General features: G+C 33.8%; 3 protein-coding genes across 8 annotated transcripts in view; all 3 read left to right on the top strand.

Annotated features, from left to right (window-relative positions):
• LOC126978670 (neuronal calcium sensor 2) overlaps positions 1–14,753 on the top strand; it is a 124,303-nt gene extending 109,550 nt beyond the window's left edge. For 3 of the 4 annotated variants that reach the window (XM_050827668.1, XM_050827667.1, XM_050827669.1), the window contains exons 2-5: positions 2,940–3,058; positions 5,483–5,626; positions 5,818–5,946; positions 10,563–14,753. In XM_050827668.1, coding sequence (XP_050683625.1) covers positions 2,948–3,058; positions 5,483–5,626; positions 5,818–5,946; positions 10,563–10,739 — 561 coding nt within the window. In that variant the 5' untranslated portion in view covers positions 2,940–2,947 and the 3' untranslated portion in view covers positions 10,740–14,753. The remainder of the gene's footprint in view (positions 1–2,939; positions 3,059–5,482; positions 5,627–5,817; positions 5,947–10,562) is intronic. The other variant, XM_050827670.1, reaches the window with a different exon arrangement.
• The window catches only part of LOC126978658 (uncharacterized), a 243,488-nt gene that overhangs the window by 181,532 nt on the left and 46,241 nt on the right, over positions 1–15,715 (top strand). The window lies entirely within an intron of this gene.
• Positions 1–15,715, top strand: part of LOC126978669 (neurocalcin homolog) — a 139,377-nt gene that overhangs the window by 109,971 nt on the left and 13,691 nt on the right. For 2 of the 3 annotated variants that reach the window (XM_050827665.1, XM_050827664.1), the window contains exons 2-3: positions 14,688–14,838; positions 14,908–15,039. In XM_050827665.1, coding sequence (XP_050683622.1) covers positions 14,970–15,039 — 70 coding nt within the window. In that variant the 5' untranslated portion in view covers positions 14,688–14,838; positions 14,908–14,969. The remainder of the gene's footprint in view (positions 1–14,687; positions 14,839–14,907; positions 15,040–15,715) is intronic. The other variant, XM_050827666.1, reaches the window with a different exon arrangement.

Genomic DNA, 15,715 nt, shown 5'->3' with positions numbered 1-15,715 from the left:
GTAACAAGCAGATGATGCAACTGAACTAAATAAATAGAAAAATAATATATAAAGAAAATAAATAGAACTGAATACAGAATTGTATTTTAACTTTTAAATTTTAATATATTATATTATTGTAGGTATTTTTATCATATATTATTGTAATTTTAACTGGGTGAATACCTTTAATTATTAACGTCAGGATAAAACCATTCGACAGAAGTGATCATTTCATCAAGTAAAGTAAATAAGCATTTTAAAATATATACCATAAAATATATATATGCTTACCAACGAATTTACATTTATGAATAACATTATAATTATTATACGTATTACTATTTTAATACATATTAGCACAAAATTACAAAATAATTTAAACATGATTTTAATTAACAATTTCAGAAAATACACTAAATTTACTTAAGCAATCTTTGTTTCTTTATATTACTCGCGTCAACTTTACCCGTGAGTCACACAACGTGAGCGTGACAGCTCGGTCTCATTCAATTCCCACAAAATAAAGCGCATAACGCACCTTAAAAGTTTTCACATTAGTATTAAATAATCTCGTGTCTCATAAATATCAAACAAGAAATCATACATACAGACTGTATGATAATCACTGTTTTTAAAACATCGACGCAGTCAAGGAGAATCAACGACATAACTACCATTTACGTAAACAACTTGTTTACGCGTTTATTATTTACTAGCTGATACCCCGCGACGTCGTTCTCGAATTTTTACACCTTGGGTTACATTACTGGACTTTTAGTAGTGAACCCTAATTTTTGAAAATGTAATATAGCATATAGCACTCAGGGATAATGTAGCTTTCCAACAGTGAAATAATTATTCAAATCGGTTCAGTAGTTGCGGAGCCTATTCAATGCAAACAAACAATCAAATCTTTCCTATTTATAATGTTAGTACAGACAACACATTTGAATATCATTCGAGAGTAATCCTTAAGAGGTAGAAGAAAGCAAGGTACGCCTCGGGACGCCTTTTGGTGAATAGTGACTCAGCATTCTAAGTGAATATTCAGTGCGACATGACAAGTGATTCAACCGGAACTATATTATTGGTGAATAGTATTATGTAATAAGCTACTTGTACCTGTTACATGGCTAAGTGTTTTATTTACATCTGTAACGTGTAATAAATAATTTGCGGAATTATACTGTTGATTTCAACCCTGTTTTTCTTATACGTCTTTATAACTTAATATTTTCCCATCATGTGATAAACTCCTGCTAAAAATAGGGCCTCCGCTAATCATTTTTGAAAAGCTAAGCATATAACCTTATTCACCTTAACCTATTACCGAATCTTCATTGCTTTTTTCATGTTTAGGTTTTTACTGGAAAATTTAAAGGAACCTTTTAAACTGTTGATAAGTGGAAAATTTAATATAACTCTTCATAACGTTCTGGAAAATTTAATAGAATCTTTTATACTGTTTTAATTAGAAATTTTAATAGAACCTTTTATACTGTTTTGCTTTAAAGTCGCGTTAGAATTTTAGTTGTGCAATTTTGCCCAGTGTGAAATCGACGTTAAGAACCTGCTTTAGGTGGCTTAAGATTCCCCATTGAAGTAGGTAATTGTCACACAATCGCCATCTACAACAATGCCTTTCTTACAATATAAATTTTCGCGTATGAAATAAAAATTTGTTCCTTCTGAATACCGTTCGTATAATTTTATAAGTTGTATAAATATGTGTTTTTTACATTTATATTTCATGTATTTATTAATATGGTTCAAATTGTATATAGCTACAGAAGTACATAAAATATATAATATAATATGTGATAATATAAATATTTATTAATTCCGGAGACCGCCACGAATAAGAATTCAATCTTTATAAAATACTAGCTGACCCGGCAAACGTTGTTTTGCCATATAAAGTATAATTATAAATATTGCCTATATTATAGCACTATATCATTAGATCATTTTGTTCTATTGTCAATAGTTTTTGCAGCGCACGCAAAAATAGGTTTTCGATTTTACACCTTGTGTTACAAAATAGCAATTTTATTACGGATCCCTAATTTTGAACATAGCCTATAGCCTTCCTCGATAAATGGACTACCCAACACTGAAAGAATCTTTTAAAATCGGACCAGTAGTACCAGAGATTAGCGCGTTCAAACAATCAAACAAACACTGCAGCTTTATAATATTAGTATAGATTGAACGCAGACATTTCTGATTATAATATCAGCCTCTCTGTGACTTGATATCGAGCGTCTTATTATGGGAGGTACTAGCTGACAAGGGGTCAACATGTTGCAATTATTAACCTCCTTTTATATTAACATATTTAAATTTAATATAATAATAATAATAAACTTAAAATAATAATAGTCAACTTAAATCTGATGCTAACGTCACAAGTTTAAAGTTTCTTTTTAGGGTTGAAACCAGAAGAGAAAGAAAGGAATTCTGATGGAATCATTAATGTGCTGTCTGTTCAACTATTCGCTAGTATATTCAAAATTAGTACACGCATTCTGTATTTATTTCCTTCATTGGGTTCCGTTGGTCAGCTTTATACATATAAGAATTTAGGAATTACATTTGTTGGAGGGCGAACACAGGATCTAATATAGACAAAAATATTGATAGCAAAATTGTACTTTGTACAGTTCGATTACTTCTCTATGAAAAAATAGTAAAATAGAAGTCCTTTTATGCTAAATCTTCAGTGCTACTCATTCACTGCTTCTTAGAGCTACATGCCCAAAAGGTAACCTACAAAAACCATATTAGAGGCTATTACAAAAATACTCCGTGTATTTCAGCGGGCTATTTCTCATATGATAACCAGTTGAGTAGTTCAACCGTAAAAGCATAACAAACATACTTAAATTCGCATTTATAATATCAAATTAACATTATATAGTACTAGTATATGAACAATATTTTATCCTTTGTTACAGACGAAAGAATGGGGTGCTTCGTCAGTAAAGACAAACTTACCAAGGAAGACATGGACTTTCTTAAGACTCACACGTCGTACGACGAGACCACAATCAAAGAGTGGTACAAAGGATTCAAGGTAGAAAGCAAAGCGTTTTTAAAATATATTTCTGTTAAAATGCAAAGTTTAAGCAGATTTAATTGAGTTGAATGTAACAGAAGCTCTTTCCATAAATATTTAAACTAACTGAAAGCTCGGACGTCCCAGACTGTTGCATAATTTTGGCATAATCCTAGAATGACAAAAGGAAAAGTTCAATTTTACCTTTGCTTTTTTCTGTAATGATGTTCCGATATTTAAACGGAGTCTATTTTAAATGTTACTTTGCTTCGTAATTCTTCCTTTACAAATATACGTTAATACTCTACATTTAAACGAATTTACTTGGCTACTTACCGTTTGATGTTGGTTCTTCAACGGAAAATCATGATGATGATTTTGATAATAGATGGCTATCACTGATTAACATGGCTGTATTTCATTAAAAAAAATATAGATCTTTACGAAAATTATAATTAATACATAAGTAAACATAGTAACGTAAGTGGGTTTCCAACACTTTGCTATTTAAAAAGAGCTTAAGGTTTTTAAGGTTTTACTCATTTTTTTTTACATGTGTTTTATACATTTCAGCCTGAGCGAAGTAAGGGCAAGCGACTAGTCTTTAATAATACGGCGGCAAATGAGTTTTTATTTTAACTTACTTCAGTACTTGGATTTTGGATTTTGCAAAAATATGCAGAAACATTGAAATTGCACTTACCGATCCTTGCATAATATAAACGGTGGACCGTTTTCTTGTTATAATGTGATATAGGATGGGGAAAAAGTTCATTCGCGTTTCGTATTTATTTTTAATAATAATAACACACATAATTACAGTATATAGTATGTGTAAATTTTATGACTTTTTGTCACATTGTAGGTAGTGACATGATCCCCTGCCGTAGATAGGGTGATAATTGTGGGACTTCTAATCAAAAAACGCGACAAGCAGTTTTGACAGTTTGATCTTGATATTATACTCACACTGCTGAAATGGGTTGACCATTTGACGGCGTTGCACGCGGACTCGAATTGTCGGCTGGATCACTTGGCGCTGCGTAGAGGCATCGCTTCATTGTGTGTCCTCTACCGCATTTATCATGGGGAGTGTTCCGAAGAGCTGTTTCACCTGATTCCTGCCGCTGAATCCCACCTTCGCACGACACGTCACAAGTGAGGATATCATCCCCACCATCTGGATGTGTGGCGGTCCTCCACAGTGCGGTTTTCAAGGAGCTTTCTTCCACGTACTACAAAGATGTGGAATGAACTTCCTTGTTTCCGGGACGATACGACATGGGTACCTTCAAAAAAAGGGCGTACACCTTACAGGCCGGCAACGCTCCTGTGATTCCTCTGGTGTTGGCAGAGAATGTGGGCGGCTGTGATCACTTAACACCAGGTGTATGCTCGTTTGGAGTTGCATAAAAAAATTGTGGAAATCTAAAGGTGCAATGTCAGGGCTATATGTCGGATGCATTGACCTCACTAAATAACCTTAATTTTTGCTGAGTGGCTATAGATGTGTGTAGCTAGTGATACCGTGATGAAGTACCACACCTTTTCTATTGATCAATCCCGGCCGCTTTCTTTCCACTTCTCGCTATAATCTCATCAATTATTGGCAGTAGAGATACGCGTCGGTGCCGGTGCGCCGGCGGTAAAAGCTCACAATGAACACTTCCTTTATCTTTCTAACACCACCGAACACATAGTATCGCCTTATTGCGATTTAACCCGGGTTATGTACCGGTGTGTGAAGCCCGACCTACTAATATGCCAGTATTGCTCAACTTTAAAAAAAATGGCGTTCACTTTATCCGTACAGGGTGACCAGAGCGATATTGCAGAACTTTGTCATGAAAATTCCCGTATTGAAAACGCTTAAACAAACTTTGTGCTAATTTTAGGTCCATTAATTTCGCGGCTTGCGTTGCAATTTTTCCTCTTTTTAAATGTATCGATCGAATTTATTCATTAGATTCACAGATTCATTTTGTCAGAACTTTATTTTCCTAATTTGTAACATTCTTAATATCGTAAAAAACAGTCAAATACAAAATACTTTTCGAAGCCGAGAAGAAGAGATTTTATTACAAGTTAATACGTATATAAGTAGTATATAATTATATATATAATAGTTTGTCATCGGCCTTATAACACAGTAGACCTAATACCTGTTATGAACGTTTGAGCCACAACCTGAGAGTTGAACATGTCAAACAAAATTTGCGAACCATGCGTCACTCGAATGATTGGTAGGAGCGTTCGGACGGAATCCGTGAGGTCGCAATTTCGAGTCTCGCATCGTTCATAAATTTTGATTACAAATTTAATTTGTAAGATATAAAATGGTAAATGAAAGCGTTCGTTATAAGGCTTATTAGTGGTCTATGGGCTTATAAGGTCAGTGATGTTTGTAGATATTACTATTTTACCAATATTAATGTTTTGCAGCAAGATTGTCCCAACGGACGTTTGACGCCAGCGAAATTTGTCGACATGTACAAGATGTTCTTCCCATCCGGGAATGCGGTCGAGTTTTGTGACCACGTCTTCCGCACATTCGACATGGACAAGAACGGATACATTGACTTCAAGGTAACTTGGCTTATGAGAAACAAGCAATGTGCTAAGTATATCAAGTGAAAGAGCGATTTCTTTTGAACATGTCGATTGCGAATATGTCCGGTGCGTATGCGAATTCAGTCTAATGCAATAGCGATTAATTTTCACAAATGAAGGGAAATACTTCTTTGAAGCGTACAAAATTGGTGGTATCTTTGTTACAGGAGTTCTTGCAGGCAATCCACGTTACTTCAAGCGGAACTCCAGAGGAGAAGCTTAAATGGGCTTTCCGCATGTACGATGTGGACGGTAATGGCGTAATAGATATTCAGGAGATGACTAAAATAGTTCAGGTATGCATAATGTATTTTGCCTCGGTGAACGCTCCATTATGATCCCTTCTGATTAAATTTCATTATAATTTCTACACGTCACCATCACTCTATTTAATTTATGAAATACAATCCATTAATCCTTTAATAGAGTGTATTATGCAATTATAATCCGTAATAGTATGGTTCTTGCAAACTATTTAATACTATTATATTATCCTTAATTAAAATTTTGCTATTATTAGTATTTGCTGTATCAATCATATAAAATATGTCAATTGATGATTTAACACGTTAAAATCGTGATTCAAATATATATTAAATACGAGTTTTGATGTTTACTATAAGCCTAATCTAAATCAGCAATGGACTATTAATTTAATACGTTCATGTCTAATTAAAATTTTCATTACACAAAGCGGCTTCCGTGAATTTGATCGTCGCGTAACCAATTTTGTTAGTAACATTGTATTTGTGTTGGTCAGAAACTCATTATGAACTATGCAATGTTACACATATATGTATATACCTATGCAAATATGTGTAGTTTTACAGTAGCATTTAATTATTTGTTTGATTGATTAGTAATACTTGTATACTTGTTATATATGTTCGCGGCACTTCTCTCCACGCTTAATGACTTCTGCATTATGAAGAGAGACAATATCAACTTAAATGCCGCGTCGAAAAAGGGCCAAACGGCAGTGGACGACGCCCCTGTTTAGATTCCCTTAGTGTTTTCCCCTTTGATAAATTAAACGCACATAATGCTGATTGGCTTAAAGTCAAAGTCATTTATAAATACTTTTTATCAAGTAGGCTTCTAAAAAAATACGTTCCTAAAACTACCGGTTCTGTAGAGGAAAATCTGGATGAAAAACTCAATAAGTGCTCCTTTAAAATCTTTTTATTTAATACATATAGCTGTCATGTATTTAAGGTTGTGTAGTGAACTGAAGCTCTGATCTAGTAAGATCTTTCTCGACGTCCTTTTTGGAGTCGTCTGATCATTAACTCGTCAGGAATGTTGCAAGTTATTCGCATCGTGGATCACCAGAGCCCAGCCGCGTAAGGCACTATAAGTCAGCAGAATGGGATAGGGCGCGTCCTTTTTTGCATCCTACCCTTGGTGCAGGTTTGGTTTCTCTTTATTTTACAATTCCAGCCCTTCTGCCTTTGCATGGCTAGTCTCATCGTTAGGGCTTGGATATTTTCATACCAAACTCGTATAGTACCAATCGGTGGCAGATAACAATTTAACAGGCTTGCTACAATTCGCCCATATAGATGCCAATTCGCCCCTTGGTAAATAGAAAAGAGTTCGGCGAGTATTGTTTTACCTGGACGTTATGAAGTTGAGCAGCCTGGACACCATTTCCACCATAGTGCTCAGAACATCTGTCCCTGAGTTGACTCCAGTGCCATATTTGTCAACAGTTGTTGCTGAGAGTCCTGACCGCTGTTGTTCACCAGGATTGTGTTTTTTTCACTAGTAATTGGTGTGTTTGTTGGATGCCTCCAAAAAGCGTTGCTGTTTTGTTGCTAGTGTTAGGAATGCTTTTTTATATTTGTATGTTTTTGTTCCTAACCTTCACCAGTGTCAGTTATAAGTTGTACCATTTATCGAATCTTCTCTTGAGTAGGTTGCAGAGTGTTTAACTTTATGCACCCCCCGAAAAAATAAGTTTTCGGGCAATCAAAACAAAACAAATTCCCCACGTAATCTTCGTATACTGCCATTGGATGCGGCAGTTATCTGGAAGGCAAAACCAAATTTGCTTCTAAATATCAGCGAATCATTATAAGTGTGTTTAACAGGGAGGCTCCATTGCAGCGGATGCCGGCTTGATTATGGATAGGTACCACAAGGGCGCCTATTTCTGCCGTGAAGCAGTAATGTGTAAGCATTACTGTGTTTCCTTATGAAGAGCGCCGTAGCTAGTGAAATTACTGGGCAAATGAGACTTAATCTTATGTCTCACGGTGACAAGCGCAGTTGTAGTGCCGCTCAATATTTTTGTTTTTTTTTTTTTCAATAATCTTGAGCGGCACACCATCAGTTGAACGACCTGATCGTTTCGTCCCTTATTTTCATAAAAAAAAGTGTGATAAAATATTTCGAGCTAGCTCCAAAGTAAAATTCTCCACATATAAATTATTACTGTCATGTATGGTCTTTTGTTCTCCAGTATCAGCAAAAATCATGGCAAAAGTGTCGCTTTTAGCTCGATATGTTGATAATATTCTTACCTCATTAATTCCAGGCCCATTAAACATATTGCTTTCTCGATAAGTATTTTTGAGTACTATAATTTGCGATCCGCTTAAACCGGAGCAAGGGGAAGTTTTAATAAGATAATAATTATTACAGGCTGTTTTACCTGCTAATCTATTCTGTAATAAAGTGAATAGGTACAATAATTATTATAGTTCAATTGAGGAATGTGATTTTTTCTAACACACTTTAGCACACGACACAATTTGTGTTACCCGCTGAGTTTCTTGCGCCCGTTCTTCTCAGGTCTGAGGCATACTTTTTCGAATGGGTAGTAATTTTTGACTTTCAATAAGAGGTATTATATCCTATTTTGAATAAAAATATTTGAATTTGAATAATGATCGCAAAGAAGTAATTTCAAGTTGACCCGATAATGTAGTAGCGAATAACTTTCGTTCGTAATTACTAATATAATCTAGGGATTTTTGAAGTGAATACTTGTTTAACGGCGTTGAGCACATTTCTTAGGATGGGTATAAATGTTAAACTCGCGCCAGGACACTCGTGGCCTGATCGAAAATTCGTAAGACAGTGGTTGAAATTATGGATGAAAGGTTTATACTTCCAACTAATTATAGTTCGGCTACTTCAAGTCAATGATCATACGGTTATTGGACGGGTGAAATATTTTTACAGGTAAATTATTTGGTTTTTAAGCTTTTTCACTAGCGAAGACTCGCCCAAAGGCAATAGTTATACTTCTATTTCTTTGTTACTTATTAGTGAGAGTCGTTGAAAATGTGGATGAAAGTTGATAATTCTGAGATATAAACTCTTTAATTTAAAAAAAAAATCTAATAGTTCTCCAGTATAGAATATTGTTTTTAACCACATAAAAGCGAGTACTTTTCTACCGCACAATTAAGCAATTCGTGCGAAATTATTCCCTAATACAACGTTAATGTTCTAGTTTTCACTTCTGCCGGCACTCCCGGAGTGCAACGCGTATTTTTTAACGACGACGAAGGACTCAGCGGGTAGTTGTGTATAATATAAGACTCCTGTCAGCAACACAATAACAAGATCTTGTCGACATATGCCATTGCCACATATGGCATTCATTTGTTTTGTTCAGACAACAGCTGAATTGGTTATGACGGAACTTGCAGTTGGCTTGCAGTAAACACGTAACGTGGGCATTTTTATTTTTTTAATGGCATCACGCGAGCAAATAGCATGCGGCTGCTCGTTATTGTTATAGGAAATCCTATGTAAAAGTAAATAACCACGAACACATTTGCGTATAATGAAATATCGTATGTTCAACATAAAAATAATTAAAAACAGCCTTTTGTTATCAATTCATCAACCGAGAAAGGTCAATCGACTAGACGTCAACTTTTAGTCAGTTGTAAATTGTGAAATATTATATTGAGCATTTTGTAGTGAATTGAAAGAGCGTAGAGAGGGATTTATCTTACAGTTTTCCGCGGCTTTGTGAAGCGGTGAAATACTAAAAGCGCCGCGGCGTATTGACAGTTTATTGAAAGCCCTATAAATGAACTCAGTGAACCTTTGATACCTTTATTGGGAGCCAATTAATATTATAAGTAAAACGTGGCTTTTGAATGACTTTATTCACTTGTTTTATTGATAGTATTTTGCATGTTTTAATTAATTATGGGGTCTAGTCATACGATGCATCTCGCCTAGAGCTATTGATGAACAAGTACATAAAATTATTACTTGGTGATCCTCAAACTCGTCACCATCCAATACTTTAGGAAGTGTTTTTAACTTTAGCGGAAATCGAACGTCATATTTAGAAGTTTGGCATCGTCTTCTTGAATTATCTGTATGTAGATTGTGTCGGGAGAAATATCGTCATTATTACTTTATACTTTATTACTTTTTACCTGTTTAAGTACTTTCTCTTCAGATGTTTTTAAGAAGTCTTAAAATCTAAACACTATAATATATTATTTTTGCACAGAGCCTTTTATTCAGGGTGACAGTAGTATTGTGTAAGCATTATTGTTTCGATTTAAAGGGCGCCGTAGCTAGTGAGATTACTGGGCTTGAGATAATTAACTTGTGACGTCTCAAGGTGACGAGCGTAATTGCGATTCGGCGCAGAATTTTGAGATCATTCTAGAATCCTGAGCGCACTGGATTGACTTGGGCAGCGCAAATCACTTACCGCTAGATGAACGTCGTGCTCGTATCGTCAATTTAAAAAAAAAAAGGATATCGATTTCACCTGAGCAGACGAGCAACACATATAGCATTACCCATAACACTAATGAAATTTAGTACTTAGCAGAATTTAAACGATCGTGTGATACAGAAACCTGTACTTAATAATAATTGTGGTCTGAACGTACTCACCTAAATAACTTAAGTTGCTTTAATGTTGTAGGCTATCTATGATATGCTTGGCGCGTGCTCAAGTAATCGGCCCGCCGACTCTGCCGAGGAGAGGGCTAAGAACATCTTCGCCAAGATGGACGAGAACAACGATGGGCAGCTGACTCAAGACGAGTTCCTCAAAGGTTGCCTTCAGGATGAGGAGCTATCTAAGATGCTCGCGCCTTAATCACCAGGCACCTTCTATTCTCCTCATAACGATAACCCGACGGCGAACTTGTAATCCTGGAACTCCGTCGCTTCTTATATAGATTTTTAACTTCTTATGTTATTGGAGTATTTGGGAATGGTATCTTATTGGTGTATCTTTTAGGTATCTTATTTAATGTCATCTTATCAGCTCAGGCCACAATGAAGTGGGTCTAGCCCACAATCTAATTTAGAAAGTATATACAGATAAGATTTTTTTGTTTCGCTTATTTCGGGGTAACGAGACTCGCAATTTTGCTTATCAACTATTTAACAGTTTAATACCGCGTTCAATACGAAATAATGTTTGATTACGTCATAGAGGACTTGGTAGCTCTAAATAATTTACGATTTTTGTGTACCTACGTCAATGCAATTTGCACGCACACTATCTTTAAATACAATAATCTACATAAATGAAATATTCAGTCTTGATGGTAATCTGTATTCAGTGCTATATTTCGAAACCGGTAACAATTGTGCCGATCAACCTTCGAAATCCAACGTGTCTTTCTTTAGGCTTCCCAATTCTTTTCTAAAAGATGCATTAATGTAATTTTGTCGCTGTCGGATTGTCTTTTAAATTTTGTCTCCGAACCATTCATAGCTTAAGTCTCTCGTATCGGTGTACTTCAAATACTTGTAGCGGATCGGACTTTCTTTCAGCACATTACTAGTTATCTTATATTATAACAATACGTTTATCTTTTTATTTATTTTGATAATATCATTCTATAAAAGAATAAGATACGCGTCCTTTTTACTTTCACATTTCCAGGAGCCTAGCACCATTGAATACAAAAAGGGGCGCTATCATTGAATGGAGGTTCAACAAGGTTGAAATGAAAGCCTTACAGTGTGCCCCTAAAATGCTTACGAACACTTATACGTGCGTAATAAAAATAAAACTAACGCGATAACACACAATTCTTAAGAAGGTCGCACGATTTTGCTTCAATATAATATTTAATCGAACTTAACTCTTCTTAATTGTTAGAGACCTTGTTGGTTACCTTAACTTATGACCACTTAGTATTTGCTAGATCATACACTGACTCTGACAACATCGAATAAATAAACAAACTAACAAAAAAAAAATCGGTTGCTACAATATCACATACTTCAATTTACTAATTACTATTTCCGATATAATTGTGTTGAACTCATAAATTTTGTAACCCGATATAACAACAAAACGGATTGAATTCGTAACGTAAAAAATTCGCGCGGTAATAATCTGTACATGGCATAATTTAAAACGGTATTTTTTCGACATTGCATCGTTATCTTATTCTTTTAAAATGATGTTAATGAAGAAACATTCATTTAATAAATATTTTACTGTTATTATTAATAATAGTAGCTCCTAGAGATTTATGTCTTAGAAATTATTCTTATCTGCAGCTTGATATATATTAAACGATCGCTTTTATTTCTTCACTTCCTACTGTGCCTTCTAGTCCCTTTTGTAAATATCTCACATGGATTTCAAATCATTAATATTTGTACTTCATATTCGAAGTAAGCATTCGCCGAGCAAGAATCTTGTAATTCGTAAAAGTTTACACCTACTTTAAGTCTAATTTTAAAATACATAAACTTATTTACTTGGTTTGTATACGGTGCATAAATATATGTGTAGTTCTGTTCGATTTTATAATTTTGTGGAGATCTTCGGGCATTGAAAAGTAATTCTGACGTAACTCAATTGAAAACATTTAATTTTGTTTAAAAATATTACCAATGTAATGAACATATTTTAATCATTTTTGGATGATACGCAGTTTTATGCACTGAGAGGCAAACAATAACAATATTATTGATTTTAAAATTACATTCCACATTTTCGATACAAATTAAACCTAGTTTTAAGTAAAGTCTGTTTACCAAAGTGTTAGTGTTAATGTTTCATTATTATTTTATGTCTCACAGTCACAAAGCAACCAATATGTTGTGCTTGCTATTGTTTTTCTATCAGACCAATTAAAAGAAAAATTGAGTTCGAAAAACCAATAATGCCATACATATAAATAGTGCGAACAATGTATGATGTATTTCTGAAATATACAGCCGATTATTTGCAATCAACAGCGACAGTTATATGTGAAAATAATAATTAATCCAACCCGACATTAGATGTACACGCTGTAATTATAGAGACTCCCGTAAATCGTTTTTGCATTGAACATTTTCCAATAAAATGTTTCACATGACTATTTGCAGTTTGAAATTACATCCGATTGCATCGTTTAGTAGCGTTCCAGCTCTATCATTAGATTCGTCATTCACATAAATATATTGGAATTAATTCTATCTCTATAAAATACATTTCTACATTTCATTAATCAACGTAATTGCATATTGCCTTATTCATATTTAATTTAGATATTGCCTTGAAGTGTACTTTTATGACGTGGATAAAATATATTTGCCTAAACTTTGCTGTCGCTGTTGCAAAATGACAATCGTGTCCTAAGTACAACCTTAAACATTTTTAAGTTGAACAGTTTGTTATAGCAAAGATTTATTTATTGTTTTAAATATATATATTTTTTAATCAACGTTATATCATGTTATAGTTCATAACAGATGATTGCAGATGTTGGTAGCGAGGTCAGTGCCAAAGGCCACTAGCTCCTCGATGATAAAACTTGCCAAATTATTTTTTTATTTATCAGTTACTTAATTATTTCCAAGCCTGTAAAATCGTTTGCTAATTTTCATTTTAAAAGTACCTACAACTAGTTGTGGTTTATATTATTGGACAGCTCTAACGCCCGAATGTTTAAAATACATATGGCACTTCGCTATTATATTGATATGTTAAACATTCCTCTGTTTTTCGTTAAATCCTCATTAAGAAGTAAGATAAGCACAAATCAAATTTACTTTAAATTTTTTTAAGTGACAATCTTTAATTATTATTGTTAATCAGAATCACAATTTTTTTATACACCCATTTTGTCATAGTTTTTATAATATGTAAGTTATATAATATTATGTTATATTTTGTATTGTGTAACGTAAGTGGTCGCAAACGCTGAATTTAAAAAGTGCACAAAAAGGGAATTATACTCATTTGAAACTGGTGACAGTTAATAAATTGAGATAATTTTCGCAGTACAATTTGTGTTCTATATTCATCTTAATAAGATATATTTTTAGTTATGAACGATTACATTACTAAGTAGCAACAGATAAAGGTAAACCTTACATTTTCATTCAAAGAATGTACCCTATCTTTGATCATAGCTGACATGCCTCTACACGGAATGTCGTCATGTTTTTGTTCGTAATGATATAGTGTAAACACTTTTTGTGTAGTCTTTGTAATACTTTAAGACCAGCTATTATATATTTCTATCATAAGTTAAAAATTAAACTTTTGTAATCTTGATATTATAATGTGTAATAATTCACGTGTAACTTTGGAGTATTTAAGCGTATGTATTTTCATCAAATTTCACCAAGCATTTTTGTATGTAACGTGCGTTATTCAAATTTACACTGTTTTGTTATTTGTTACACTTGATTCAAATTAATAGACCAGTGTTCTCCGGTCCTTCTGTCAATTCTCTGCTTAAAAATATTTATCTAACGAAAAAATAAGTAGAAATTAAATGTCAATTTACTGATCTTGGTGGAATTTGTAACGCCAGTTTACTATCTTAATTATATTTACATCGTCGTATAGTTGTAAATCTAGCGATTTTATTGTAGTTGTATTAACATTGTATTGACAAAACTATGAGCACAATCATATACTTCGTAGTAAATTTAAGTCTCAATTTTTTGTATTGATGACATCTCTCGCTGTGTGCAAGTCTTACGTCTCAGTGTTAGACACTTGTAATGAATTGGTAAACCCTGCGTCCCCAATCCCTCTCTCCATCTTTCCCCGCATTAACTGTGTGTGTATTTTTCAAAGTACATATTTTTAACGATACACGTTTTGCCTATTCATGTATAATATACATATTACAAAACCACAAAATAGTTTGTCTCGGTGTTGATTAAGAACCCCCCTGACAGGTATTTCATAATGTGCAGATAAATCATATTAGTGCTAACACGAAAAGGTTTGTTACAAGCAATAGTTATAGCTAAGTCAATCGTAGTATTTTTTTTTAATGGCTTTTCTTTTGCAGGATTCTCGAGTAGCTAATTGTTGAATATAATTGTAATTTTATCGTATACAAATTCAATAACAATGGGAAAACAAAATAGCAAACTGAAACCAGAGGTGCTCGAAGATTTGAAGCAGAACACAGAATTCTCAGGTAAATATTTGTTTAATTCAGTATATATTTTGTGATTCATTTTCGTAATGTAGGCATGCTTGCACATGCGAAAACAATGATTTGAAATTTAATTGAAACACAAGTATCGTTAATCTTTAACAGATTTTATTTTTACTCATTATTTAACACAATTTTATATTCTAACTTAGTTAATTGCGGTAAGTGGCCTCCATTCTGTTTGACTTCCATTCTTTTCGATATTTGCGTTTTTCTAGTTCACAGTGGTCCTCCTACCTGTTTCAATTAAACCACCCATCGTATGAACTGCCTTCCTCTATTGCTCTTATATCCTCTGGGGTACTATTCGGTTATTGCTCTACTCTATTTTGGTGTTTCATCAGTCATAAAGTGACATAACCATCTCCAATTTCAAAGTGCGTATTGTGTTATTACAACAGTATTTTATTCTATAGGTTTTTTGTCAGGCAGTATGCCTGAGTTGAATACCTTTATAGATATATCAATATTATTCTTCACTTCGTTACTAGTATTATTCCATGCGCTTGCAAGGATTCTATTGGTTTTGTTTGCTCTTTAGTTACCATCACTTCTCCGACATAAATAATATATTCTACTACATAATCTATTCTCATACTTCTTATGTTGAAGCATATTTCATCAGAAAATTATTACTATTTTCAGAAAATAATTTAAA

This window comes from Leptidea sinapis, chromosome Z, assembly GCF_905404315.1.
Source record: "Leptidea sinapis chromosome Z, ilLepSina1.1, whole genome shotgun sequence".
Classification (NCBI taxonomy): Eukaryota; Metazoa; Arthropoda; class Insecta; order Lepidoptera; family Pieridae; genus Leptidea; species Leptidea sinapis.
Note: the sequence above shows the minus strand (reverse complement) of the source record. Positions and strands in the feature narration are given on the sequence as shown.